Source organism: Phaethon aethereus (assembly GCF_964289735.1).
Source record: "Phaethon aethereus genome assembly, chromosome: 15".
Lineage (NCBI taxonomy): Eukaryota > Metazoa > Chordata > Aves > Phaethontiformes > Phaethontidae > Phaethon > Phaethon aethereus.
Genome location: NC_138591.1, coordinates 9,322,626 through 9,344,091, shown reverse-complemented (window position 1 = coordinate 9,344,091; position 21,466 = coordinate 9,322,626). Strand labels below are relative to the sequence as shown.

At 37.4% G+C, this 21,466-nt stretch overlaps 1 protein-coding gene across 1 annotated transcript in view; it reads left to right on the top strand.

Annotated features, from left to right (window-relative positions):
* Nucleotides 1-18,269, top strand: part of IQCK (IQ motif containing K) — a gene marked incomplete at both ends in the record, with an annotated part of 43,478 nt that extends 25,209 nt beyond the window's left edge. Inside the window, 2 exons of the mRNA XM_082006771.1 lie at nt 1,725-1,836; nt 18,211-18,269. Of these exons, the coding sequence (XP_081862897.1) occupies nt 1,725-1,836; nt 18,211-18,269 (171 nt within the window). The remainder of the gene's footprint in view (nt 1-1,724; nt 1,837-18,210) is intronic.
* Between the last annotated feature and the right edge of the window lie 3,197 nt (nt 18,270-21,466).

Sequence of the window (21,466 nt, the reverse complement as noted above, 5' to 3'; positions counted from 1 at the left end):
ATTTAATAGAAAATGGTTTTGATTTTTTTGTGTAGCTGAAAAGAGTATTGCTAGTAACAGTAACTTAATTTTTAAAAAATTTTTAAAGTTTCATATCAACCTTTTAAGAACTTCATATAACTTTTATAGAAGGTGATACAGAACTATATTAGTATAATGGGATATTATTAGAGGCCTAAGAAGTCACCGAGTACAAGTCTTGCCTGTCTTTATTGATCAGGTAACCTTGTATTGTGTTTCTGCTCTGCCAGTGCCCTATCTGAAATATAGCAAGTTGTCTTCTCCTAAGTGGATTGAAAAGTGCTGTGGGAGGTCAGCTACTGTCTATTGCATTCTTAGCTGCACCACAAAGGAGAAATTCTGGGTGGAAAGAATACTTTTGATAAATAATTTATATTGTTTTCTTTAAGGTTTGTTGTTTGTTGTTTTTTTTTAAACTAGTGGAAAACTAAGTCCTGCTCTTTTGCTCTGTATGTATCTCAGGAAAGTGAGAGAAAACCGGAGTGTAGTGAAGTAGAGTAATAGAGTTCAAATAACAGAGAAAACTCATTACCATATCATGAAAGGATAAAATAAATATAAAAAATTTTCTGGAAAATTAAGTAGTTGACTTCCTGAAAGCAAAAATGTGCCAGGAGAAACCTGCCTGTTTCTACCATGTTATTCAACTTCAGCCTGAATTACTAGGACATTAAGTCCTAAAACATAATGACATTTTATATAGGTAACATTTAGAAAAAATAGGAACTGCATTTTTAATAATTTTATTATAATTTGAATATGACTCTAAGAGAATAATCACTTACCAATGTCTAAGCTAATACTAGCATGTTCCCTTCCCACTATTGTCAGAGGGACGGCATCTATTCTGGATTTTTGCACTAGCACTGGTGGTAATAATTTTGTGAATGCTAAGGTAGACAACTGGTAACATACTGCTAATGAATCAAATCCTGCTTAGAGCAAGTTTAAGTAGTAGAGTGGTAAAAGCTGTTGATGCCAAGCTAGCTCTGTCTTATATTAGTAGGACCTACACCACTACAAAAAGCAATAACAGAAAAATTCAACTTAAATCTTAAATGGAGTCAGGGCCTGTGACTATTGTCATTTTATGTGGAAGCAGTCACCCTTCATAGGGGTGACTGAATGAAAAAGAATAGATATCATGTAATGTATTCCAATTACTGTAAATAACAGATTAATGGCTCTCCTGTTTGTGAAATTGTGTGGCTGGGATTGTCAGTAAGCCTATTTGCAGCTGGTAGCAGGTGTGAATCAGTTTGGATTCAGTGCTGGAATAAATTTCCTGCTGTACGATCCTTCATGCTCCTCTTTTGCTCTATTATGTTGGTCAATGGGTTGATTTTATAGTGTTGTGGTTTTCTAAAGGCACTAATACCCTTCAGCATAATGCTTTAAATTTTAATTAACTCAAAGAATAAGTGTCTCGCTGCAATCACATTCTCAGGAGTCCTTGGTAATCAAAATGATCCCCTAATTGGCATATTTATGTTTTCAATGTGGTTTGTCAATTAAGTGGTTTTAATTTCTGTATAAGCCAAAAACTGTAAACCTCTGGGACTGTGCTTTTTTATCAGACCCTGCAAAAAGTTTGGTTGTCACATATTTGCCCAGCCACAGCCCCACGAGAAAAACTGTCTCATCATCTTGCATAACATGAACATGCGTAATTTTAGTTGCATTTTCTGTTTTCCCTTTCCCAGGTCCGCTGTGATAGTGAAATACAAGAGCTACGTCAGTGGCAGAAGCAGTTGAGAGAGGACAAAAACATTATTAAAAGAGTGAAAGAATTCTGGGCTAAGCAGGAAGCCAAAGGTAGGTGAATTAAATTGTGTATTTTAATGATTTTTCTTTTTACATTGTTTAATTTCAAGTTGTATTAAGAAACAGGACACAGAGTGAGAAGAGAAGGCAATGTCTTCTGTCATTGGAAATGCCTGGCTGTTTCTTTACAGTCAGTACTTACTCTAAGTTAGTTGCCTGCATAACTGAAAGTGGCAATTAAAAATACAGTACAGAGCCAAAGCTCAGTAATTTCAGAGGACTATGGCAGTGTGCTGGCAGAGTATTTCCTAGGGTGGGATCAGACCTCCACCAGCTACAGAACATGTAAATAGTGATTTTTACCAGATGGGTGGTTGTACAGGTTTTCTGAACTGTGGGATTTCTATTTGGTAAATGTTTTCCTGGAATTTTCCTGTAGTTAGTTATAGCAGAAGTTGGCCTGTACAGTTCTAAAAAAAGAAAACAAACCCAAACAACCCAATAAAATTTCCAAGGGAAATGAGGCCAGATTGCTTTAAGAACCAACACTGTAAGATGTTTCCTTTTTGCCCTGGTTGTGGACAAGGCTTTACTGACAGGGCCAAAGTTACCATTCACTTACTCAAGGCACAGTGGTGTAATTATGATTATTCACCCAGACTCTTTGTCTACTAATGCAGGAGGATTCACTAGCTCCTCAACCAGTCTATGTTTTATCAGCCTCTTTAGGCTGGACTCAAAGTGTGATACACATAGGGATGTGAACTACACACCAATAGATGGAGGTGAGAAGAGGTCGTTCAGCTATGTTGTTCATGTGTTGAAGAGAGGGAAAATTGTTTTGTAACAGTCACCATTGTGTGGTCCTTCAGCCTGATGGCACTGTCGCAGGTATGTTCTCAGGTGGCCGATATTTGACCTGAACTACGTAAAAGCATTCAGAGTGCATTTTCATGCGGTCAGTTGGATCAAACTGGGAGCTGCCAAAAGGGTTGATCCCACTCAGAATCACAGAATCATTAAGGTTGGAAAGGACCTTCAAGATCATCAAGTCCAATCGTTAACCCAACACCACCATGCCCACTAAACCATGTCCTGAAGTGCCACAACCACACATTTTTTGAATACTTGCAGAGATGGTGACTCCACCACCTCCCTGGGCAGCCTGTTTCAATGCTTGACCACTCTCTCCGTAAAGAATTTTTTCCTAACATCCAATCTAAACCTCCCCTGGTGCAACTTGAGGCCATTTCTTCTCGTCCTCTCACTAGTTACTTGGGAGAAGAGACCAACACCCTCCTCACCACAACCCCCTTTCAGGTAGTTGTAGAGAGTGATAAGGTCTCCCCGCAGCCTCTTCTTCTCCAGACTGAACCACCGTAGTTCCCTCAGCCACTCCTCATAAGACTTGTGCTCCAGATCCTTCACCAGCTTTGTTGCCCTTCTTTGGACACGCTCCAGCACCTCAGCATGCTTCTTGTAGTGAGAGGCCCAAAACTGAACACAGTGTTCGAGGTGCGGCCTCACTAGTGCTGAGTACAGGGGCACGATCACTTCCCTATGTAGCTCTTCCATCAATTTTAGTTGATTGTGTAACTGCACCATGGGTTTGGATCAGTGAGGGTTTTTTGTATGGGGCAGGTTAGTTTCCACAATGTTGTTACCATGTGATTGTTGTATCTAAACACAAAGGAGAAAGTGAACTGGGGATAATGAGAGGGACAATGGCTTTCAGCAGTCCATAGCTTGGTTAAATTGAGCAGAATATGAGATGGTGTTCTCATATCTAGTTACTGTTCATGGCTGAAGAAGTGCTGATCTCCAAGTGAGTGGCAGGAGTTAAAAGCCAGGGGCAAGTCATGGCTTAGACCTCTTCAGCTCAGTACACAAAAGCACGTCTGTCGATGCCCTCATTCTGAGCCTGTTTCATGGGACTTCACTGGGAAAGGAAAGACTTATGTTTGAATACCTGCATGGTGTTCAGAATCAGGTTTCTTTGAAAGGTTTTAAAATGCTGAGTCCCGGTCAGTTAGATACCTACTATCCATAAAAATTCACCATGCTGGATTTCAAGTGACAAAAAATTGCTGATGTGCAGTCTGGAATTAGGCAGCTTAGTGGGAGGCCAGTGTCCTCTGTGTTGCCTAATGACCTAGGCAGCTTTTCACTCAGCATTCAATATTTGTGGGTCACCATCTGGAGCTCTTTCTCTTTGCTGCCTCTGTAGACCATGCCGTTGTTTCGTTGGTTCACCTTCAGGTACCCAGTTTCTACACACTTAAAGTCTGAGCTGAGACATCGAATATGTCCTGCTGGGCCTTCACTCAAATGTTTTTTTCTTTCCTTATTCCCTATGCAACTTAACTGTTCTTTTTAATTAACTGGAATTATTGTACTTATGCATAGATATGAAATAAGGTATTCTGGAATTAAATGTTTGACATCCTCACAGTATGCTTTATTTTAGAAGCTGCAGTAGGAATGTCCATACGTAAAGAGTACTTTATTAACATCACTGCTATAGCAATCAGAGCTTGTTGTGACTACAGCCTTGCAAATCTTCAGTAACACTAGTCATCAAATCTTTTGTGGCTATTGTTAATTTCAAAATTGTCCTACTTTTTAATAGATGATACAACTAAAATTTCCCTATGAAGCATTTTAATTATAAAATAGTCCATGCTCTGTAAATGTCAAAGGAATTAACAGCAGTCGGGTCGTTAACCTGATGCACTGCAATTATTCTTTCACTTTTTATTGTGCATCCATTCTATCTATCATTGGCTACAAGTAGATCAGGGTAAAAGGATGGCATGAAAGTTCCACACATTTCCCTTTCGGCTTGCAATCTTCTTTTGAAATTTTTGCCTCCTTTTCACATATGTGAAAGGAGAAATCTCGTACTAGTAACAATCATTTTAACAACTGGGATTGCAAAATAGACCCTTGTTTTCAGTTTTCCTTATTTTGACTTTTTTTTCTTCACGCAAAAAAAATGTAATAGGCACTTGGGGCTAATAATAACATTTTAAACAAATGCTAGACTCTTTCTTCTGTGAAATCCAGCATTTCCGAATGGGCTACTTTTTATAACACCAGCAAACAAAAAGTTATATATTGGTAAGTTCTCCATGTTTTCAAGTTCCCTCACTGGCAAAAAACTGATTCCCTAAACTTCTTTTCTATTATTTCCTATGGGTGCTTGTCTATCTGTTGGATAGCATTAGTTTTTAGAACATCTAGTCAGGGGAATGTTGCAGTTATACTGTGTTAAGTTCGCTGTCAAGCCTTCTGAAGTGTATGCAGAACAACAACTAATTCTGCAATCAGAAGTAGATAAGTAGGTATTTCCACTGCGTATTTTCTAATGAACACAGGGTTTAGTAGTTATAGTATAAATCTTTCCAATAAGTATCTTAATACATGGTGCTGTTGTAACACAGCTTCTCCTCTATTGTGTGAAGTGGAGCAGTATTTAAGCCCACTCTCACACACCGGCTGTTTGTGCAGCGAACTCCAGGCAGTACTGCGAGCAAACATTTTAAATCGTTGCTCTGGATTTCTGAAGTAATCCCCATTTGGTCACATAACATGAAGTGCATCAGTGGCAACTCTCATCCTCTAGGACAGTGTTCACTGTGAAAAAGCTGCCTCTGTGTCTTAGTCCTCTGCAGTGCTCACCTGCCGGTCACGTGCACAAGCTGGTACCGCAGGGTCCAGTGTTTGCAACTGAGAGAATCACGTTCAAATACTGCATCCACCATGTTCCTCCGGGCCTGGACAGCCCCAGTAACTCCTCCTGGCTTACCTACACTAGACGAAGCTCTTGCACAGGGGGAGGTCTGTCTCCAGTTTTGCTGCTTTCCCTGTGATGAGAAATGGTGACTGCCGCAGCAGCTGCTGGATGGTTCTGTGGTTTGCATGTTTGCAAGTGCAAGGAAAAGCATTTTCCTGTTGGAGGTACTTTTACTGCCAACAGCCATTCTTCGTGATCTCCAGAGAAAATGTGTGAGCTGGATTGAAGCTCCTGCTGGGTAGCTTCGGCTGCATTGTGTTATTTAATAGAATGTGTCAAGTAAAATCTGCTTCCATTGCAATACTGCAAGATTTATGCTATATGTATTACACCCAGAGTTCATTAGGAAATATACAGTGGAGAAATCTGCTTTTCTAATTCCGATTGCAGAATTAGTTGGTGTTCTGCGTACACTTCAAAATGCTTGACATTCTTCCAATGTTCCTTCCAAATGTTAGGAGTTCTTGTCATAAGAAGGTGTTTGCATTGATACCAGTACTGATACCAGTACAAATAGCAATAGTTTTCTTTGAGTAGATACATTGAGAGGCAGGGTTATAATTAAGACAGTAATAAATGACAACCTCAAAAGCAGTTCTGCATGCCTACACCAACAGCAGGACCACAATGAAAGCTGTTCCTGCAGGTTGTATTTCAGCTGTGAAGGCTTAAGTGTGAATTCAGTCTGCAGAATTCTCAGGGTAGAGTTTTTTAAATCATAAAGACAGTTAAGTATCATCTGATATCAAAGCTGTCATGAAAGAGTATGCCTCCTCAATGCCTTGCCATTACAGCATTACGTATTGCAAAGTGTTATGAGCTGACATGCTTTTCTGTGTTTGCAGTGTGCTATGTGCAGGACCTTTTGATCACCGCTTCACTTTATTGTGAAATGTTCAGAACAAAAAGAATTTTCTTTAGAGCAATATACATTATAGTACAAATTCCAAAACTGGAAGACTGTCATGATTTTTTTTGGTGATAGCAGTTTGTTACAAGGGCTGCATAGATTTTCCAAACATTTATTCATATTTATATTGCAGTTTTAATCCACAAAAGGTAAGGTTTTATTTACCAACCATGCAGTTGCCTAAGGGATATTTTATAGCTGAAAAGAATTAATTCTGAGGAGCAAAATCATACATCACAACAGGGAAGAACTGCATTTATATGTTTGTGTATATATGGGGTGTTCATATGCAGTAAGTAAAGTAGAATTCTTGGCTTTAGTAGCTTAGAGCTAGAAGATTGAACAAAGTAGTAACTAGTATCAGTGTACAGAAATGATGAAAAATAAAATCCACGAGACATAAGTTGTCTTCCAGCAGACCTGACTGATATGTAAAGAAAACTTTGGCAAAGCAACCAAGGTTTTCTTCAGGTCTTTGTGGGATTTCATAGCCTATCTACTATGGTTTATTAAGAGTTTACTTTGAAAAAAAAATAGGCATTTTTTTTTTAAAGACGACATAAATAGATCTGGTTTTGAGGGTCTGAAAACAGTGGATTCAAATTTACTATCATAAAATTAATGCTATTATAAATTTAAAGAATAAAAGCCAAATTATTCTCTTTGTAATACATGTTTAATTCTGTCAGTGTTAATTGTTGAAAAATTGCGTTCCTGAAGGTGCTGATGGAAGTTGACCTAGCTGGCTTGCTAATGCATTTTAAATGACTGCAGTTTAATGTTTGTGTTTTGGACTCTGTTTTTAATATGTTAGCATTTACATCATCTCATTAAGGCATGTATTTTCACATGTTCTGTCATATGTGATACACACTTGTAACTCTTACTGGTATGTTTCCCACTTATTACTAAGAAATGAACCTATATATTTACAAGATACCACTGTGAAAAAGGATCTGTATGGTATAAGATGATTATATGATCGTAGTTTACAGTCTTCATGCATGTAAAATCTTAAAGCTGAAAATTACAAGTGCATTTGCAGAGGACAAGACAAAACCATTTTTAAAATGTTGCAACCAAGAAAAGTAGGGGCTAAGGACTGTGGACTGTGTCATTTGGCAGTTGAATTGATTCAAAAACCTCCTGTCTCTGAAGAAATTTAATCTTCCATAAACTATATTTGTGTTGTTTTGGAGAGTAATGTAGTGATAAGATTTCACTTGCCTTCTTTGCCAATTGTTTCAAAAGGAAAAACAAATTTCCTTTTAATCACTCTCATAGAGCTTTTCTGTCATCAAATCAGTATTTTAGGACTCTAGGACGCACAGCTGTTTCACCGCTTCAAAGAAAGTTGTAAAATTGCCCCTTTTCAATTTTTTTTCTTAAACCAGAGCACGTTGGTATTGCTTATATCACGTTAGCTTTCAGTACTACCACAGTGTTTATGTAATTCCTTAACTGAGCTCTGCTAAGTTAATTTAAGAGTATCCATACATAAAATAGCCTTGAGGCCCAGACAGATGGCTGTTTGGAAACAGCTGTACTAGTTTGAGAAGTTACTGTCCAGGGGTTTTCATTATCAGTCTCAGCTGTGATGCCATAATTAATTGTATTAGTGTTCCAGCTGCTCTTATTTCTGCTATTATTATTCTGATGTTTATTAATGTCATTAAACCCTATTTCATTGTAAAGTCAGCAAGGTTAGTTTAAACTGCTCTTACCAGTGATTCAATCTAACCCAGCTGACGTTGCACTGAAGTGGACTGTGAGCATTCATAGCATAACTCACCTACTTCTTAACGTTGTCTTTCTGTGCATTTGGTTTAACTGAATTAATTAATTCAGCTAATTCAATTAATCCCCTTTAATTAAACCTCTGCGCTCTTCACTTCAAGCAGGACAAAGCATTTATCGTTACTCAAAACTCAGATGTCACAAATAAAGCATTAAGATTCATGATCAAAAGAAAAAGAAGAAAAACATTTTTAAACAGATACAGCAATCAGTGACAAAGTTAACTACATTAAGAATAACAATGAAGTAGCTCTTAAATTTGTATATGACTCTAACTCTGATTATTAGATGCTGTAAACAGTGTTGAATCTAACTGTAGGGGATGAATGGTGAGCTGCCAAATAGCTTTTAGAAAATGCTGACTCGAGCCGTAATGTGATTCTATTGACACTACTAGAAAGATCAGCATACCTCCTCTGCAAATATCAGCCAAAGACCCGGTTAATGTGAGCTAACAGTCAGATTCTGCTTTGTTGTGGCTTTCAGCACAATGATATGTATACCTTATTTCATGGGTATGTTTTAGGCAAAGATCTATAATTTTGTGAAAGTATGTTTGTATAATCTTGACCAGTGTGATATTTAAAAAGGATATTAAGAAGAAGTTAGAAAGGTAGACTGATTGTAATTAAAAAAATCCAAAAGCATTCTGAATTTATTTTTCTAGTTTCAGAAGGTGTGTTAAAACATGTTCATTATTATTGAAACAAATAGTGAAGTTTTAGTTTTCATTAGAACATAACCAGAACGAAACACTTGGGGGATTTTTTTCACGTAGGGACCCACAGCATGATTTTTATGGGCCAGCTAAGGTGATCCAACAACTTCCCCACTGAAAAGGCAGTCCTGTCCTTCCTCAACCAAGGTTTCTGCCATCCTTTCCTTTGCTTGGCTCTGGCAATCATGGCTTCACGGTGAGTTGGTTCAGCTGGCGGATCTGCTCTTCAGCTCTGTTCTGCCGCCCCTCGGGTTAGTTTTCTGCTGGATCCACCTGATTGATAAACTGACTTGCCCGGTAATGACACAATCCTTACACCCAATATATGGGAAATGGTGCAACAGTAATAGGGGGAAGGGAAACTGCCCATTTATGATGGCCGCTCACTTTTAGATCAGCTAATCTGTCCCGTGGCTGCTGTGTCACGTGAAACCATACCCTGCATGGTATGTCTGCGTGGTTTGGTAGGCCAGGGTATAATGCAGCCTCATATAAACCACTGATTCTCCCCCTATTTCACAGCATGTTTAAAGCATCTCTTTTAAATTTTGATTTGTTTGTAATTCTTTATTCTTCTTTCACTGTGTCTTTTATACTATTTATTACTAGTTTTTAGAAGTGTTCTGGGATAGAAGTGTGACAACTTTGCATGAAAATGTCTCTTTAAATTAACACCATCTTCCAGGACTGTTAACCTCTTTAATGCATATGCCTGCTAAATTTCTTTATGAGTGCAAAGAAAAAGGTATGTTGAAGCCTTTACCTAAGATCATAAAGCTACAGCATTCTTAGCTGACATTTTGTTTGCTATACTGCTCCACTGCTGTAACATTACATTCCACAAAATGATCTATATTTAAGCTGTGATAGTTCTTACTCTTAATAGTTTCTACTTCAGACTGAAAATGTAGAGAGAAGCATAGCACTCAAGACTCAGTTTAGTGGCTCACAGCTTTAGACTTGTATGGAGAAAGAGAATTCTCCCCAATATAGCACAGCTGATGGGATAAATTTGTTCCAGAATATTTTACAGGATTTGTAAAAAATACAGCTAATAAAAAACAACTTCCAGAGGATGTGAGTGAAGAGCAGATGAGCTGGGCCTTTTTTTTTTTTTTTTTTTTGAACATGATGTCCTTTCTGATTTTATTATTCCAATTTGCTGAAATTACTTTAATGTAAGTGTATTTAGATAGGTGATTTAATTACCTGCATGTTATTTGAGATCATGTTTGGCAGGATGTGACACAGTAGCACACACATAGCGAGACCTGCTTTTGGTTTCATGAGGCTGATGATCTACCATGAGATTGTCTGTTTAGGAGAATTTCTTTTCCTAACGTGCATTTATCTAGGGCAGTCCCTATCAATTTTGTCAATATTTGGACCCTAAAACATCCTTTTGAAACTAGACATAATTTGCTGCATGTTTTCTAGCTGACATCCCACAAAACATTTTTGCTTTAATGTTTCCAAGAAGAAATAGGCCCTCACTTTTTAGTTCAAAATCTGTTCACTTCGATTTGTGCCTCCATGCAGTGGACAAACCCCATCTAGTCGTGATTCTGAGCGGTGCATTACGCAGATGCAGTACTGATGGGACATCACTGGATATGAAGAAGTATCTGTCCTACAGTGAAAGGAATTTGAAAATATCTGACCTTTTTAATGAAAGTATCTGAATCTTCATTCATCACTTACGTGAACAAAACACTCTGCTGACACTGTCTGTTACAATGGTTGTTTCTCTGCTGGTGTGCTGTTGAAAGGGCGATTGGTTCTGTGTACACTGTATATAGTACTTTCAGCTATTTTGTTTCCTAAGGGCTTTCTTTTCTTCTTACCTGCGTAAAATTTCTAAAATTTTATTTTCAACAAGCATCATTCCTAGGGAAAATAGTAAAATAAATAAATATTCCTGGTTTTATGGAAAAAACAATTGTGACCCCATTGACTAGCAGTTCTTACAGATCAACCGTAGCCTCGGCTTTGCAAGGTACTTCTGTAACTGTGAATGTACACAGTGTGTGGAAAATCTAGTTAAACCAAACTGAGACAGAAAGTAATCTTCACAGCAGGTGGTCGGGAGGCTGATTTCCAGATACAGGAGGGAATAGTCCTTTACATGCCATTCGATTTTCTAGCTGTATTTCTCCTTTGGCAGTAGAAGTTATTACTGAGAGATTTTAAAAATACTTCTTTCATAGAAAGAATCTTTTCCCTTGGGAAAATGCAACCAGCAACATGCTGAAGAACTCAAAATGTAGGTGTTCTGTCACTGGAAAATCCTTGAAAATATGAATGAGATTGCAGATAAAGGGGAGAACAGGCTGTACATTTTAGGAGCGCTAGAGCAGGAACAGATCGCACTGTCAAGAAGCAAGGAAATGCACTCGGTCACTCCTTATGCGGCTGGGATATATCTCCACCTGAATTATGAGGAAGGATTCAAAAATTAAGTATGCTTACCAAGTGAAGTCGAACAGGGGAGTCTGGTCTGCGTACTTTTGAAGGATGGCTGTATGTAATCATAGCAAAGTAAATGTAATCACATCAAAGCAGAATGAATTAAGAAGAGAAAAATTCTAAATTCACTACATATAAAAAAATGGCTCCACTGTGAAACTTCTTGGAATTAATTCCATAAAGAAATAAACATATGAGTATAGTCATGTGCTGTAATGGATCCTTACTAATGAGGCCATGAATGAAGTTACAATAGTGTGCATGTTTGCAGGACTGAGTAGTTTCCCAAGGGAAATATTGAAAAGGGGATATATATAAAAATGGAACATCTTACACTAGGCTTAAAAAAATATTTAAAATGTACTGTAGGTAATAATGCTGGATTAGGAAAAGACATGGTCTGAACAGCTAATGGGTTTCTTAAAGACTCTGTCGTTTATATAGGAAAATTCAGCTCAGTAAACTGTAAGGAATTAATCAGTTTTATATGAGTTTCTTTCCTTCTCCTCGCTCCCCTTCACATGGTGGTTGAAATGTAGTCATGTTTTAGGAAGATTTTAAGCAAAATAATTTGTTTCTAATTTCATCTGCCCTCCTTTTACTGTAGCTGTAATTCTTTAATTAATCTCATTATGGAGCTCTTGTAAGTGGTGACCTCCCCATATTCCATGGTTTTACACTTCTAATATATCTGTTATATAGCACACATACATATGTTAAGATCTGACATGTTGAAGGTATTTCCTCAAATTACTTTGTTTTAAACTGAACTGTATAAACAGGTTTAAAGTGGAAGGCTACTTGCTGTCACTAGGATACTGCAATTAAAAGAATTTGTCTCTGGGTTTTTTTTAAACGTTACTGTATTTACAGTATATTAAGTTATTCAGTTGTTCTTTTCTGAAAACGAAAGTGCTGCAGTCAAAATGGTTTGAAATGGATTCTCATATGTGATTGCTTTTGATTTAAAAGCAAAAGTATAAGGTTTCAGTTGCACAAAAGACCTCAAAATTCCTTTTTTTTTTTTTTTAAAGAAGATCCAAGAACAAAGCAGTGCCGATAGCTGAGTATGTGGTGGTTTTCATCAAGCCTAATTCAAGATGCTTGCGATGTTTCTGAAAGTTTAATCTTGGCACTAACAGCTGAGAATGTGGTGATAAAAGTCATAAGACTCATGATGCAGATTCCACTTTATTGGTCCACACCCTGGACTCAGACATCTTTGAAAAGTTATAAAGATTACAGTAACATTTAATTTCTAAAGCTACGTTGGGAATGCTGGGGGGGGGGGGGGGGAAAGATGATCGTTTAGATAAGCTACAAAATACACCATCTTCTGAACTGTGCTTATACAGGCATAGCAGTGTATCTGCTAGCACAAGTCTGAACTAATCCTCCAGTACCAAAGCTGTATTTTTACCCATCACTCTGCAGTTGTTAATCATGATTTGTAATGGAAAAAAGACAATTGCAATTTGGTGACTTTTCTGTGATTATATAAACAAAATTTTTTTGCTTGTTTTTCTGTTTTAAAGGAGAGGAGAAATTCTTCATGAGTTTTGCAATCTTCTTTTTTCTTTTTCTTCTTTCAACCTTTTTCAAGTTAATAATGAAAAAAATGGGAGAATTTTTATTGAAAATTCTGTTGGTGTTGTCTGTTAGTCATTTAGATATGCAAAAGCAGTATTTCTATTTGTAACTATGAGATGCATTAAAAGCCTGGAGAAAAGACTGTCATCAGTTAAAAAGTAAAACCTCCAAATAGTCCTACAGCAAAACTAGACTTGAGACTCTTTTGGTTAAAAAAAAAGGCGGGGGGGGGGAGGCAGGAGAACAAAAACCACGAACTGTTAGTGGAGGCTTAAAATATGATTCAGAGATTAGCAAAGAAGTGGGTGACAGATTGCAGAACATACAAGCCACTTGCCCCAGACTTCCCTTTAAACCCACACCATGGTATTAGTCACTTGGTCGTCTTTTTCGATGTAACTAACTGTGGGATTTTTTTGCCTCATCATTTGTTTTAGTCTGTGTAAGACCTTAAATTGTGACTTCACAGAACGTATCATATTTTGCAAGTAGGAAACATTTCAGAAATAAGAGGGTCTAATGGGTGTAAGAGCTGTTTTCGTGAAGCTGCCCAGCAAATTTGGCATTCCTATTTTCTGCCCAAATTGGCTTCTACTTGTAAATCCCCAAATGCTTTTTGCTGGGGACCTGCCACTCCGGAATGATTTCTCTCCATTTCTGATCAGTTCTTTCTATTTTGACCATTCTCTTTTTCTATCTTGACTATTTACATGGACAAAACCTGCATTAAACAGATGCACTGAAGATGCACTGGTTACCTTCATTCTGGATTTTTCTCTCAGTCCAGGGTCATCTTCCCTAAACTGTTGTGTTTCTGTGGCTGTCTCTTCATGAATCTCAGGTCACTGAATGATTTAGAGGACACTTGGATAATCAGTAGCAATACAGTCTCCAGTATATCAAAATCTTTGTAGTTCATTCTCTCCTAAACTCAGGTGTTCGTGTCAGTTGTTCGTCTAGTCTAATGCATGTATCTTCCAATATTTCTCTTCTCTTTGTACACCTTGAATTGTAAAAACGCTATCCAGATATATCTAAATGAATTCTTCATCTTTCTGTTAAAATTTTAGGAAGGCATGGTGCATTGCACAAACAAATTCAGCCCTTTTTTCCCTATCTCCATTACTTCTTGTTGGTGTTTGGGAGTCTCGTCTATGTCAGCTCTTGCTTCCCTAATCTAATCGTAAGTGAATTAAAAAAAATGCCCTGAAATTGTTTGTTCTCTAAAGTCCTGGAGGCAAGACTAATCATTTTACAAACTCTGTTGCTGATTTGGAGAATTAGGTTTGTCCTGTCACTTTTATATATCCATTTTGCAGAAGCGTCTTCTGATGCGTGATCCTCTGGCAGTTCCATTTCAGATTCGTGAGTAGCAGGCATGTGTATGGCCATAACTGCAGGTTTATTTTTTGTTTGTTTGTTTAACATCTCTTTTTTTCAATACATCATTTTCCTATCATCAGTGACCCAAGATTTCCTGAAGTGAAAGGTTTCGCTAATAATTGCCTACATGTTGTCTTCCAAATAGTAAGAGGCTAAAATTATACACACTGTATAAAGAACTGTCTCTTTAAAAGTCAGGTCTTATTTCAGACAGATTGCTGGTGGCTCCAATTTCATGTTCAGACTTCTCTGGCATTTCATTGGGAGGCTAGGGTGAAACTCCTTTCTATATATATTTTTTACTCTAAGCCGCTGCTAATAAGTTATTCCAATAGATTTTCGTTAATGGATTTTCATCTTCTTATAGTCTGAGTCTATGGCATTTTTCATTACTAGTAGTTTTCAACTGTTTAAATTACTAAATGTAATTCTTAGAGCTCTTATGACTTAAATAAAGCGTGTGGGTGTATAAACATTTCATAAGCTACTGTCACAAACCAGTTGTATTTATACAGCAGTGTATAAAGTAGGTCATAGTTTGTTTGCTGTTATGCTGAAAACCACCAAGTCTTAAACTAGAACGGCAGTCCTGATTCTGTATTAGTGCCTTAAGATGAGGGAAAATTGCCTCTGTTATCCAAAATAGATGGTAAAGGTGTTTAAACTTAATGCACATATAAATAGGAGAAAGGCCAATCCTCAGATGTCTAATAGGAGTTTTGCAGAATTTTAAGTATTCCACTCCCAGGAGCTGACCAAAACAGTAGATCCAAATACATTCTAAGCCAGTGCTTCCTTTAGCCGTCATCTGTGCCACAACATCGCAACATGTGCATGATGAAGTATGTCAGACAAGCTGCATTTCCAAGGAGCGTGGCAGACAAACTAATAGGTAACTTTATTATAGTAGGAATAGCAAGTCAAAAATAACAGTGCTAACCTCTTCAGAGCAACCCCCACCTCACTTCCAAGGAAATTAATCACAGTCTCCACTAGTGCTTATCATTTAGTGTCTTATGATTTAGAACATGCGTGTGACTAAAGCTCGTTTTCATCAGGTTCACTCTGTATTAAAAAATAGGAGTAATGAGACTGAAACATAGCGCTAACAAATTCAGCTGTCCTGACAGTAGAAACCGTATGACCTATATAGATGGAAACTGTAACACTGGAAATAAGTGAGATGTGAGATTTGTTTTTTTAACTTAACACTGTCATAGCACTTAGGGGCTTAAGTGCTCTGTGTCTTAGGACTTAAAACAGAAGCTGATGTTTTAAAACTATATGGAATACTGTGGTCATGCTACCAGTGATCACGATTGTGTTAATTCTACTTAAATCTTACGTTGCACCTCATTAAATTAGTGATTATGCGTTCTCTGTAGGTAATTTTCACACATTCTGTTACACAAATGTCTTGGGACTTAAGGTGTTTGTAATTTTCATGGGAGCTGAATCCAGCCTCCTGCGAGAATGGTTTTCCTGGCACTGCCCGGAGACTGGCAGCAGTGCGCAGTTGCAATCGCCACTGGGTAACTGGCATCCTCGGGCAGTTTGTTCTGCCCAGTTATGTCCATATGCCTTTCCCCAGCATGCAGGAAATCTTTGTAAAGAAAAAGAGGTGGTCTCCATTGCAGTAGAGTCACAGTTCTGCAACGGGAGGAATCTGCCAGCATAACTGCACACAGTGACTAGGGACATAGAGGGATAAAATGAGAACTGTGGTGTTAAAGTTCAACTTTTATTAATTTTTTTTAAATGCAAGTGAAAATAGAAATGGGTCTTTCTCTTGCTCTGTTGAATGAATGGGAGGACTTCTAAGACTGAAGTGCTTAAAATTCAGCATATGAATGGCATGGTTTGTAAGCTAGTTATTCATATTGACATTTACACTATTCATTGCTTTTAGATATGTGTTGCCTGAAAAAAAAGGGATGGCTTATGAGCTAGTATAAGTTGTTCTAAATTTCATGCGACCTATGCTAATATATGAACTAAACATCTTCCTTAGGCATTTCGCAGTATTTTAAGCAAGTTAGTTCAGTTTGATGATGTTTCAGCCTGAAAAATACATTTTTTCCAGTGGAAATTTCTAGTCAAAAGACTTAGCCAGGCTAACTTAGCTAGGCAACCTCTATCCTCATAGTTCCAACTTATCTGAATCCTGAGGACATCTTACTTTTCTATCTGCATGGGAAGCAAGTATGTGTCAAAAACTATTTAAATAACTGCCTGAAATCCACATTCATGCTGACAACCTGTGCTTCCTGGTTAGTGTGATGTGATTTGAAATTATTATGCTTAAGTAACACAGGTTATAATAAGACATGGACCCTCCTGACTAAAAGCACTACTAGCAGCTACCTAAAACACCTGCTCATTTTAATGTGAAACAGTGTGTGTGAGCCCTGGGGCTTTTGAATTTGTTGCATTTTTAATGAAATATTTGCAAAGGCCAGCCTCATCACATCAAGGAATATTAAATAAAATTCAGTGCAGTAGTTAGTATTTTGTATATGGGACATTCCTAGTCACATGGGGTATTTAATCTAGTCTGATTTCTCTCCTTACCAGCTGTACAAACAAAAGCCCTAAAATCCAGAAGGGTCTTGTGCCAGCAAGGCACTGGGCACATATTGCCTTGACTATTGTAGAACACAGGCCGTATCCTGCCACTGCAGTCGTATTTTGGGTTTCTAAGGTATTGTCTGTGTTCATCATCATATATCACTTGTCCTGTATGTTTCTATGAGCTGAGATCTTCCAGGTTGGTAGCACCTTGAGCACCTTAAATTAGCACATGGGCCTGTGGCAGCCTGGTATTCTGGGTATGTACCAAGAGGGTTTTGTTTGCTGGTTTTCAGTTGCGTGCCTTGGAAGGGTAACTAAGCTCTCCTGAAACTCTATGTACAAAAGTGGATTTTTGGGGCTTATTTGGCCTTTTTTGCCTCTAGCGTATCTTCCCACCAAACTTGCTTGATGTGAAATCTTCTGAAGTGTTGGGAGTAGGAAACCAGATTTTTATAAGTTAAAAGGCAATTTGTAAAATAGTAAAATACTAAGAACAGAATATGACAGCTGAAATCACAGAAGTAGACTGAGGAACCAGACTGTTGTATCAGCAGAAGAAAAACATTAGGTTAATCTGTATTACAGCACTCTGAAAGAATACAGAGCTTTGAAAACAGCTTTCACTAGGGGGTGGGACATTTTACTTTTATGTAGAGCTTTTGTTCATTTAGAATTGTTTACTCCAGCAAGCAACCCTGTGCTCTTTGTTTGACTGATTTTTCCCATTTGGCAAACCCTTTGCAATCACATGGATAACATTCTTCTTTCCACTGAGACATAGAAAACTATTCTTTATTGACCTTGCTTGTTGTCCTAAATGACAAATATATTTATACACTAGGTGAACTGTATGACTTCGTCACTGACTTTTAATTGAAAATTCTTCAAAGTTAAAAACCTCAAAGAGCTGCTTTAATTTTTTTTTTAACACTCCAATAACTTCTTACTAGCAAACAACTCTGCCGTCAGCTACACATGCACAACTCCCACAGATGGCACTGAGAACTGTGTCTAAGTATCTTGCTGTGTCAAAACAAAAAAATGCCATGCATAGAAGAAATATGTCTTTTGGGTTGAGTGGGGTTTATTTATTGAACAAAGTATTTGCTGTGGAAATATGGATGTTTACTTTTTTTGTTTCTGTGGATGTTTTGGAAAGTTAAGTGTTTAATGTTTTATTTTGTATGGTTGCAGTGGGAAGCAAACAATTGGAAGACTCAGAAGAACATACACAAAATCATTCAACGTCTTGATTTTAGTTTTCTCGCCAATATCACAAAACACAAAGCTCATGGACTAAACTTTGTGGTACTGATTTAGAAACATTCTTAGCATTACGTTTTTACTTTTACATGTGAGGTCGTGTAAATCAAAGGGCAATTACATAAGGATCCAACATGCCAGGACAAAATTCAGTCCTAGTTTAAGTGAGCACAATTCTGCTAAAACAGATGGAATTGTGCACATTTAGCCAGAAATTTTGAGTCTGTGTTTATCTTGTGTTCCTGAATGCTCACTTGCAGGCTTTTCTGACAGGGACAAAACTCTGGATGAATAAATGGGGTTAGACCCACATGTAGGCAAGTGTTAAAACTAAGGCAAAAATTTTGATTTAGTATAACCTGGAGTAGCTTCACTGACTTCTGCAGAGCTGTGGCAATTTACACAAATCACTCGTCGTAGTCTAATTTCATAGTGGTCTAATTTTCAGAAATGCTGTGCCTCTGCAATTCCAGCTGAACACAGTGAGAGCTAGGGTTTCTCTGCATTTCTGCAGGGGAAAACAGTCAAAGGGCCTTTTGTTGTTATCACTTAGCACATGTGCTGAGAAAGTGTAAAATTAAGATCACAGTGATAGCATTTTCAGCGATGTTGTGTACATGTACGTACTTATATAAGGTGCAAGCAGAATAAAAATCAGATTGGGCCCCCTGCTAAGGAGCTCTCATTGTTTTTTTTTAATTGTCTTGTCAAGCATAGTCCTATTTAGGCCTTTATAATTTCACAGTTAATGAAGATATTTGCAGTTCTACTGCATACAATTCCATACAAGTCAAACAAAGGTCTAGTTGATTTGAATGAAACCATGATAAAACATGGATATCCTCTAGCTCTTGCTGTGGTTCAATGTGGATTTCTTCCATCACTTACACAGACTTTCTCCTCTCTGTTATACCAGTACCCACCCCTCGTTTTTTTCCTAGTTGGTGATGCTGGTTGTTGCACCAGATCAGGAAAACCAAACCATTTGAAGAAAAAACTCTCAACCTGCATTTTTGAACCCCAGCTGTATGATCTTATCCCCTCCTTTTCCCAAGCACTAGCAATTGAGCCAGTACGGGAAACTGCTGTGCCAACTGGAAAAAAAAAAATCACTCGTCGTGTTAAGAGTTTGGCTGCTTAGCTCCTTGACTGGCTCACCATGGGTTTGATAGGTACCAGAGCTACGGGTAAATGTGGGAGTGTGGCCAAAGGTGAAGGAATGTGGGCCTAGCCTCTAGGAGCTGGATTCCTTTAGTTCAACTTAGCTTATATTGCAGAATTGCACCCAAGGTGTCACCACGGGACAATGCTGTCTGTAGCACCAGTAGGTTACTGTAATGGAAAAATTTTAGGTTGATTTTAACACCAAGTTAACACAAACATTGTAAGTAAATAGTAAAGCCTTTATTCTCGTTAAGAACAGCATTTTGAAAATAAAACATTTGCCCATGCTTTACAACCTTTGTAGTTTTGTATACTTATGTACAGTCCTCATTGTACACATTGATTGTCTTGAAAATCCTTTGAAGATGTACTTAATAAGATACCAGTATGCAACAATCAGCGGAAAAAAAGGGTATGTTATAAAACACACATTAATACATTTAATAAATATATATTATCTATCAAAAATTAGCTTTAGCTCTTATCAATTAATAAAAAGCACCTGCTTTTTAATCTTGTAAGTTGGTAGAATAGTCCAATTGTTTTATTATAAAAGCTACAATGCTCCCTTTTGCAGGGCCTTTGGTTAGACCCAACGCATCAAGCTCAAACAAAGCCAACCAAGATGCCTGTGTTTAGACTAAAACCAGAAGCATCTTCTGTAGTATTTCATGTACCTTGTTTATAGAAACAACTGTATGTATCGAGAGTGTTCTTTTGAAGATGCTACATATTTTCTGGCAAGTGTCAAACACCCTTAACTCATCTGAAAGCAGGACAGGATCTGTAAAGTATGGCTTTGAACTTTTTTCCAGCCATTGATCAAAAGCCAGTTATTATAAATCTTGTTTCGGTAATAGTTTATTCAGATGCCTTATGACTTCATTTCTCTGCATGGAAACACCAAGAGCAATAACCATCAAGGGACAACATAGTAGCTTTTATAGTATAAAAGGTAATTATAATTAACTGAACTGCGAAAGGCTTGTGCTTACTTACTACGTTGTTCACAGATGCTCTACATTCTAGATAACTTTCATAAAAGGCAAAAGTAAACAATTTGTTTACTGTAACAAAAATAAAAGTTAACATAAAGGTGCCTTTCTTCAATTACAGTTTTATTTGGGGCATATTATATCACAGACTAGTGACTTACAAAAAAAAAAGTTGCTTATTACTAATTGTATAAAGTTGGAAAATAAAGACCCTCCTAATCTATTGCCACACCTTCACCACCACAAATTAAACCCAATCCTGCTAATTTTTAATTTTGTGAATTGTCCACATGACTAACCCAATGAGACTAGTCACGTGAGTAGCAGTTTGAGGATCTGGCCATATCTTTGCATAAGGCCTCAAATTCCAAACAACTTCATCAGGAGCAGGATTGGGAACTCTAGTTATCAATTCAGTCACATCTAGAAAAAGAAAAAAATCATTTCTTAAGATAACTATCTTGTACAGATTTTGTCCAAGGTCTGTAAAATGTGTATTATAGTTCATAAATCTTGGTTGTAGCATGATAAACTTTTTTAAAAGAAAGCTGTCCTACCATTTATGCCATGGTCATCTTATATGTTTTTACAATAGAGTTTTATGAGGGTTTGTTTAAATTGGTTTTTAAAAGCAAAATTCTGCAAGCAAGTGATGGTAACATTTTTTATTGTTCCAAATGATTCATCTTCTTGGTAACTATCATTATCTTAAATACTATCTTATTTGATCAAAGCTTTCCTTAAAACAAGCAAAATGTATTTCTAAGTCACTGGATAGCATGCAATATCCCCCCCTACCCTACTTGGTTGCTAAGGCCATCTAGTTAGTTACAAAATAAAATAAGCAATCCCTAAAACAAGCACATGCTTCCTTTGCCTGGAGGAGGGAAGGGCAGGGGGGAGCTAACATGCTCCTTTACTCATGCATGACAGAAAAACATAGCTTCTGGAAGAGAAGGGCTTTGAAGTAAAACCCTATAAGATGATCATGGCAAGAATGGCAATACATAGTTTTTCCATATGTATAT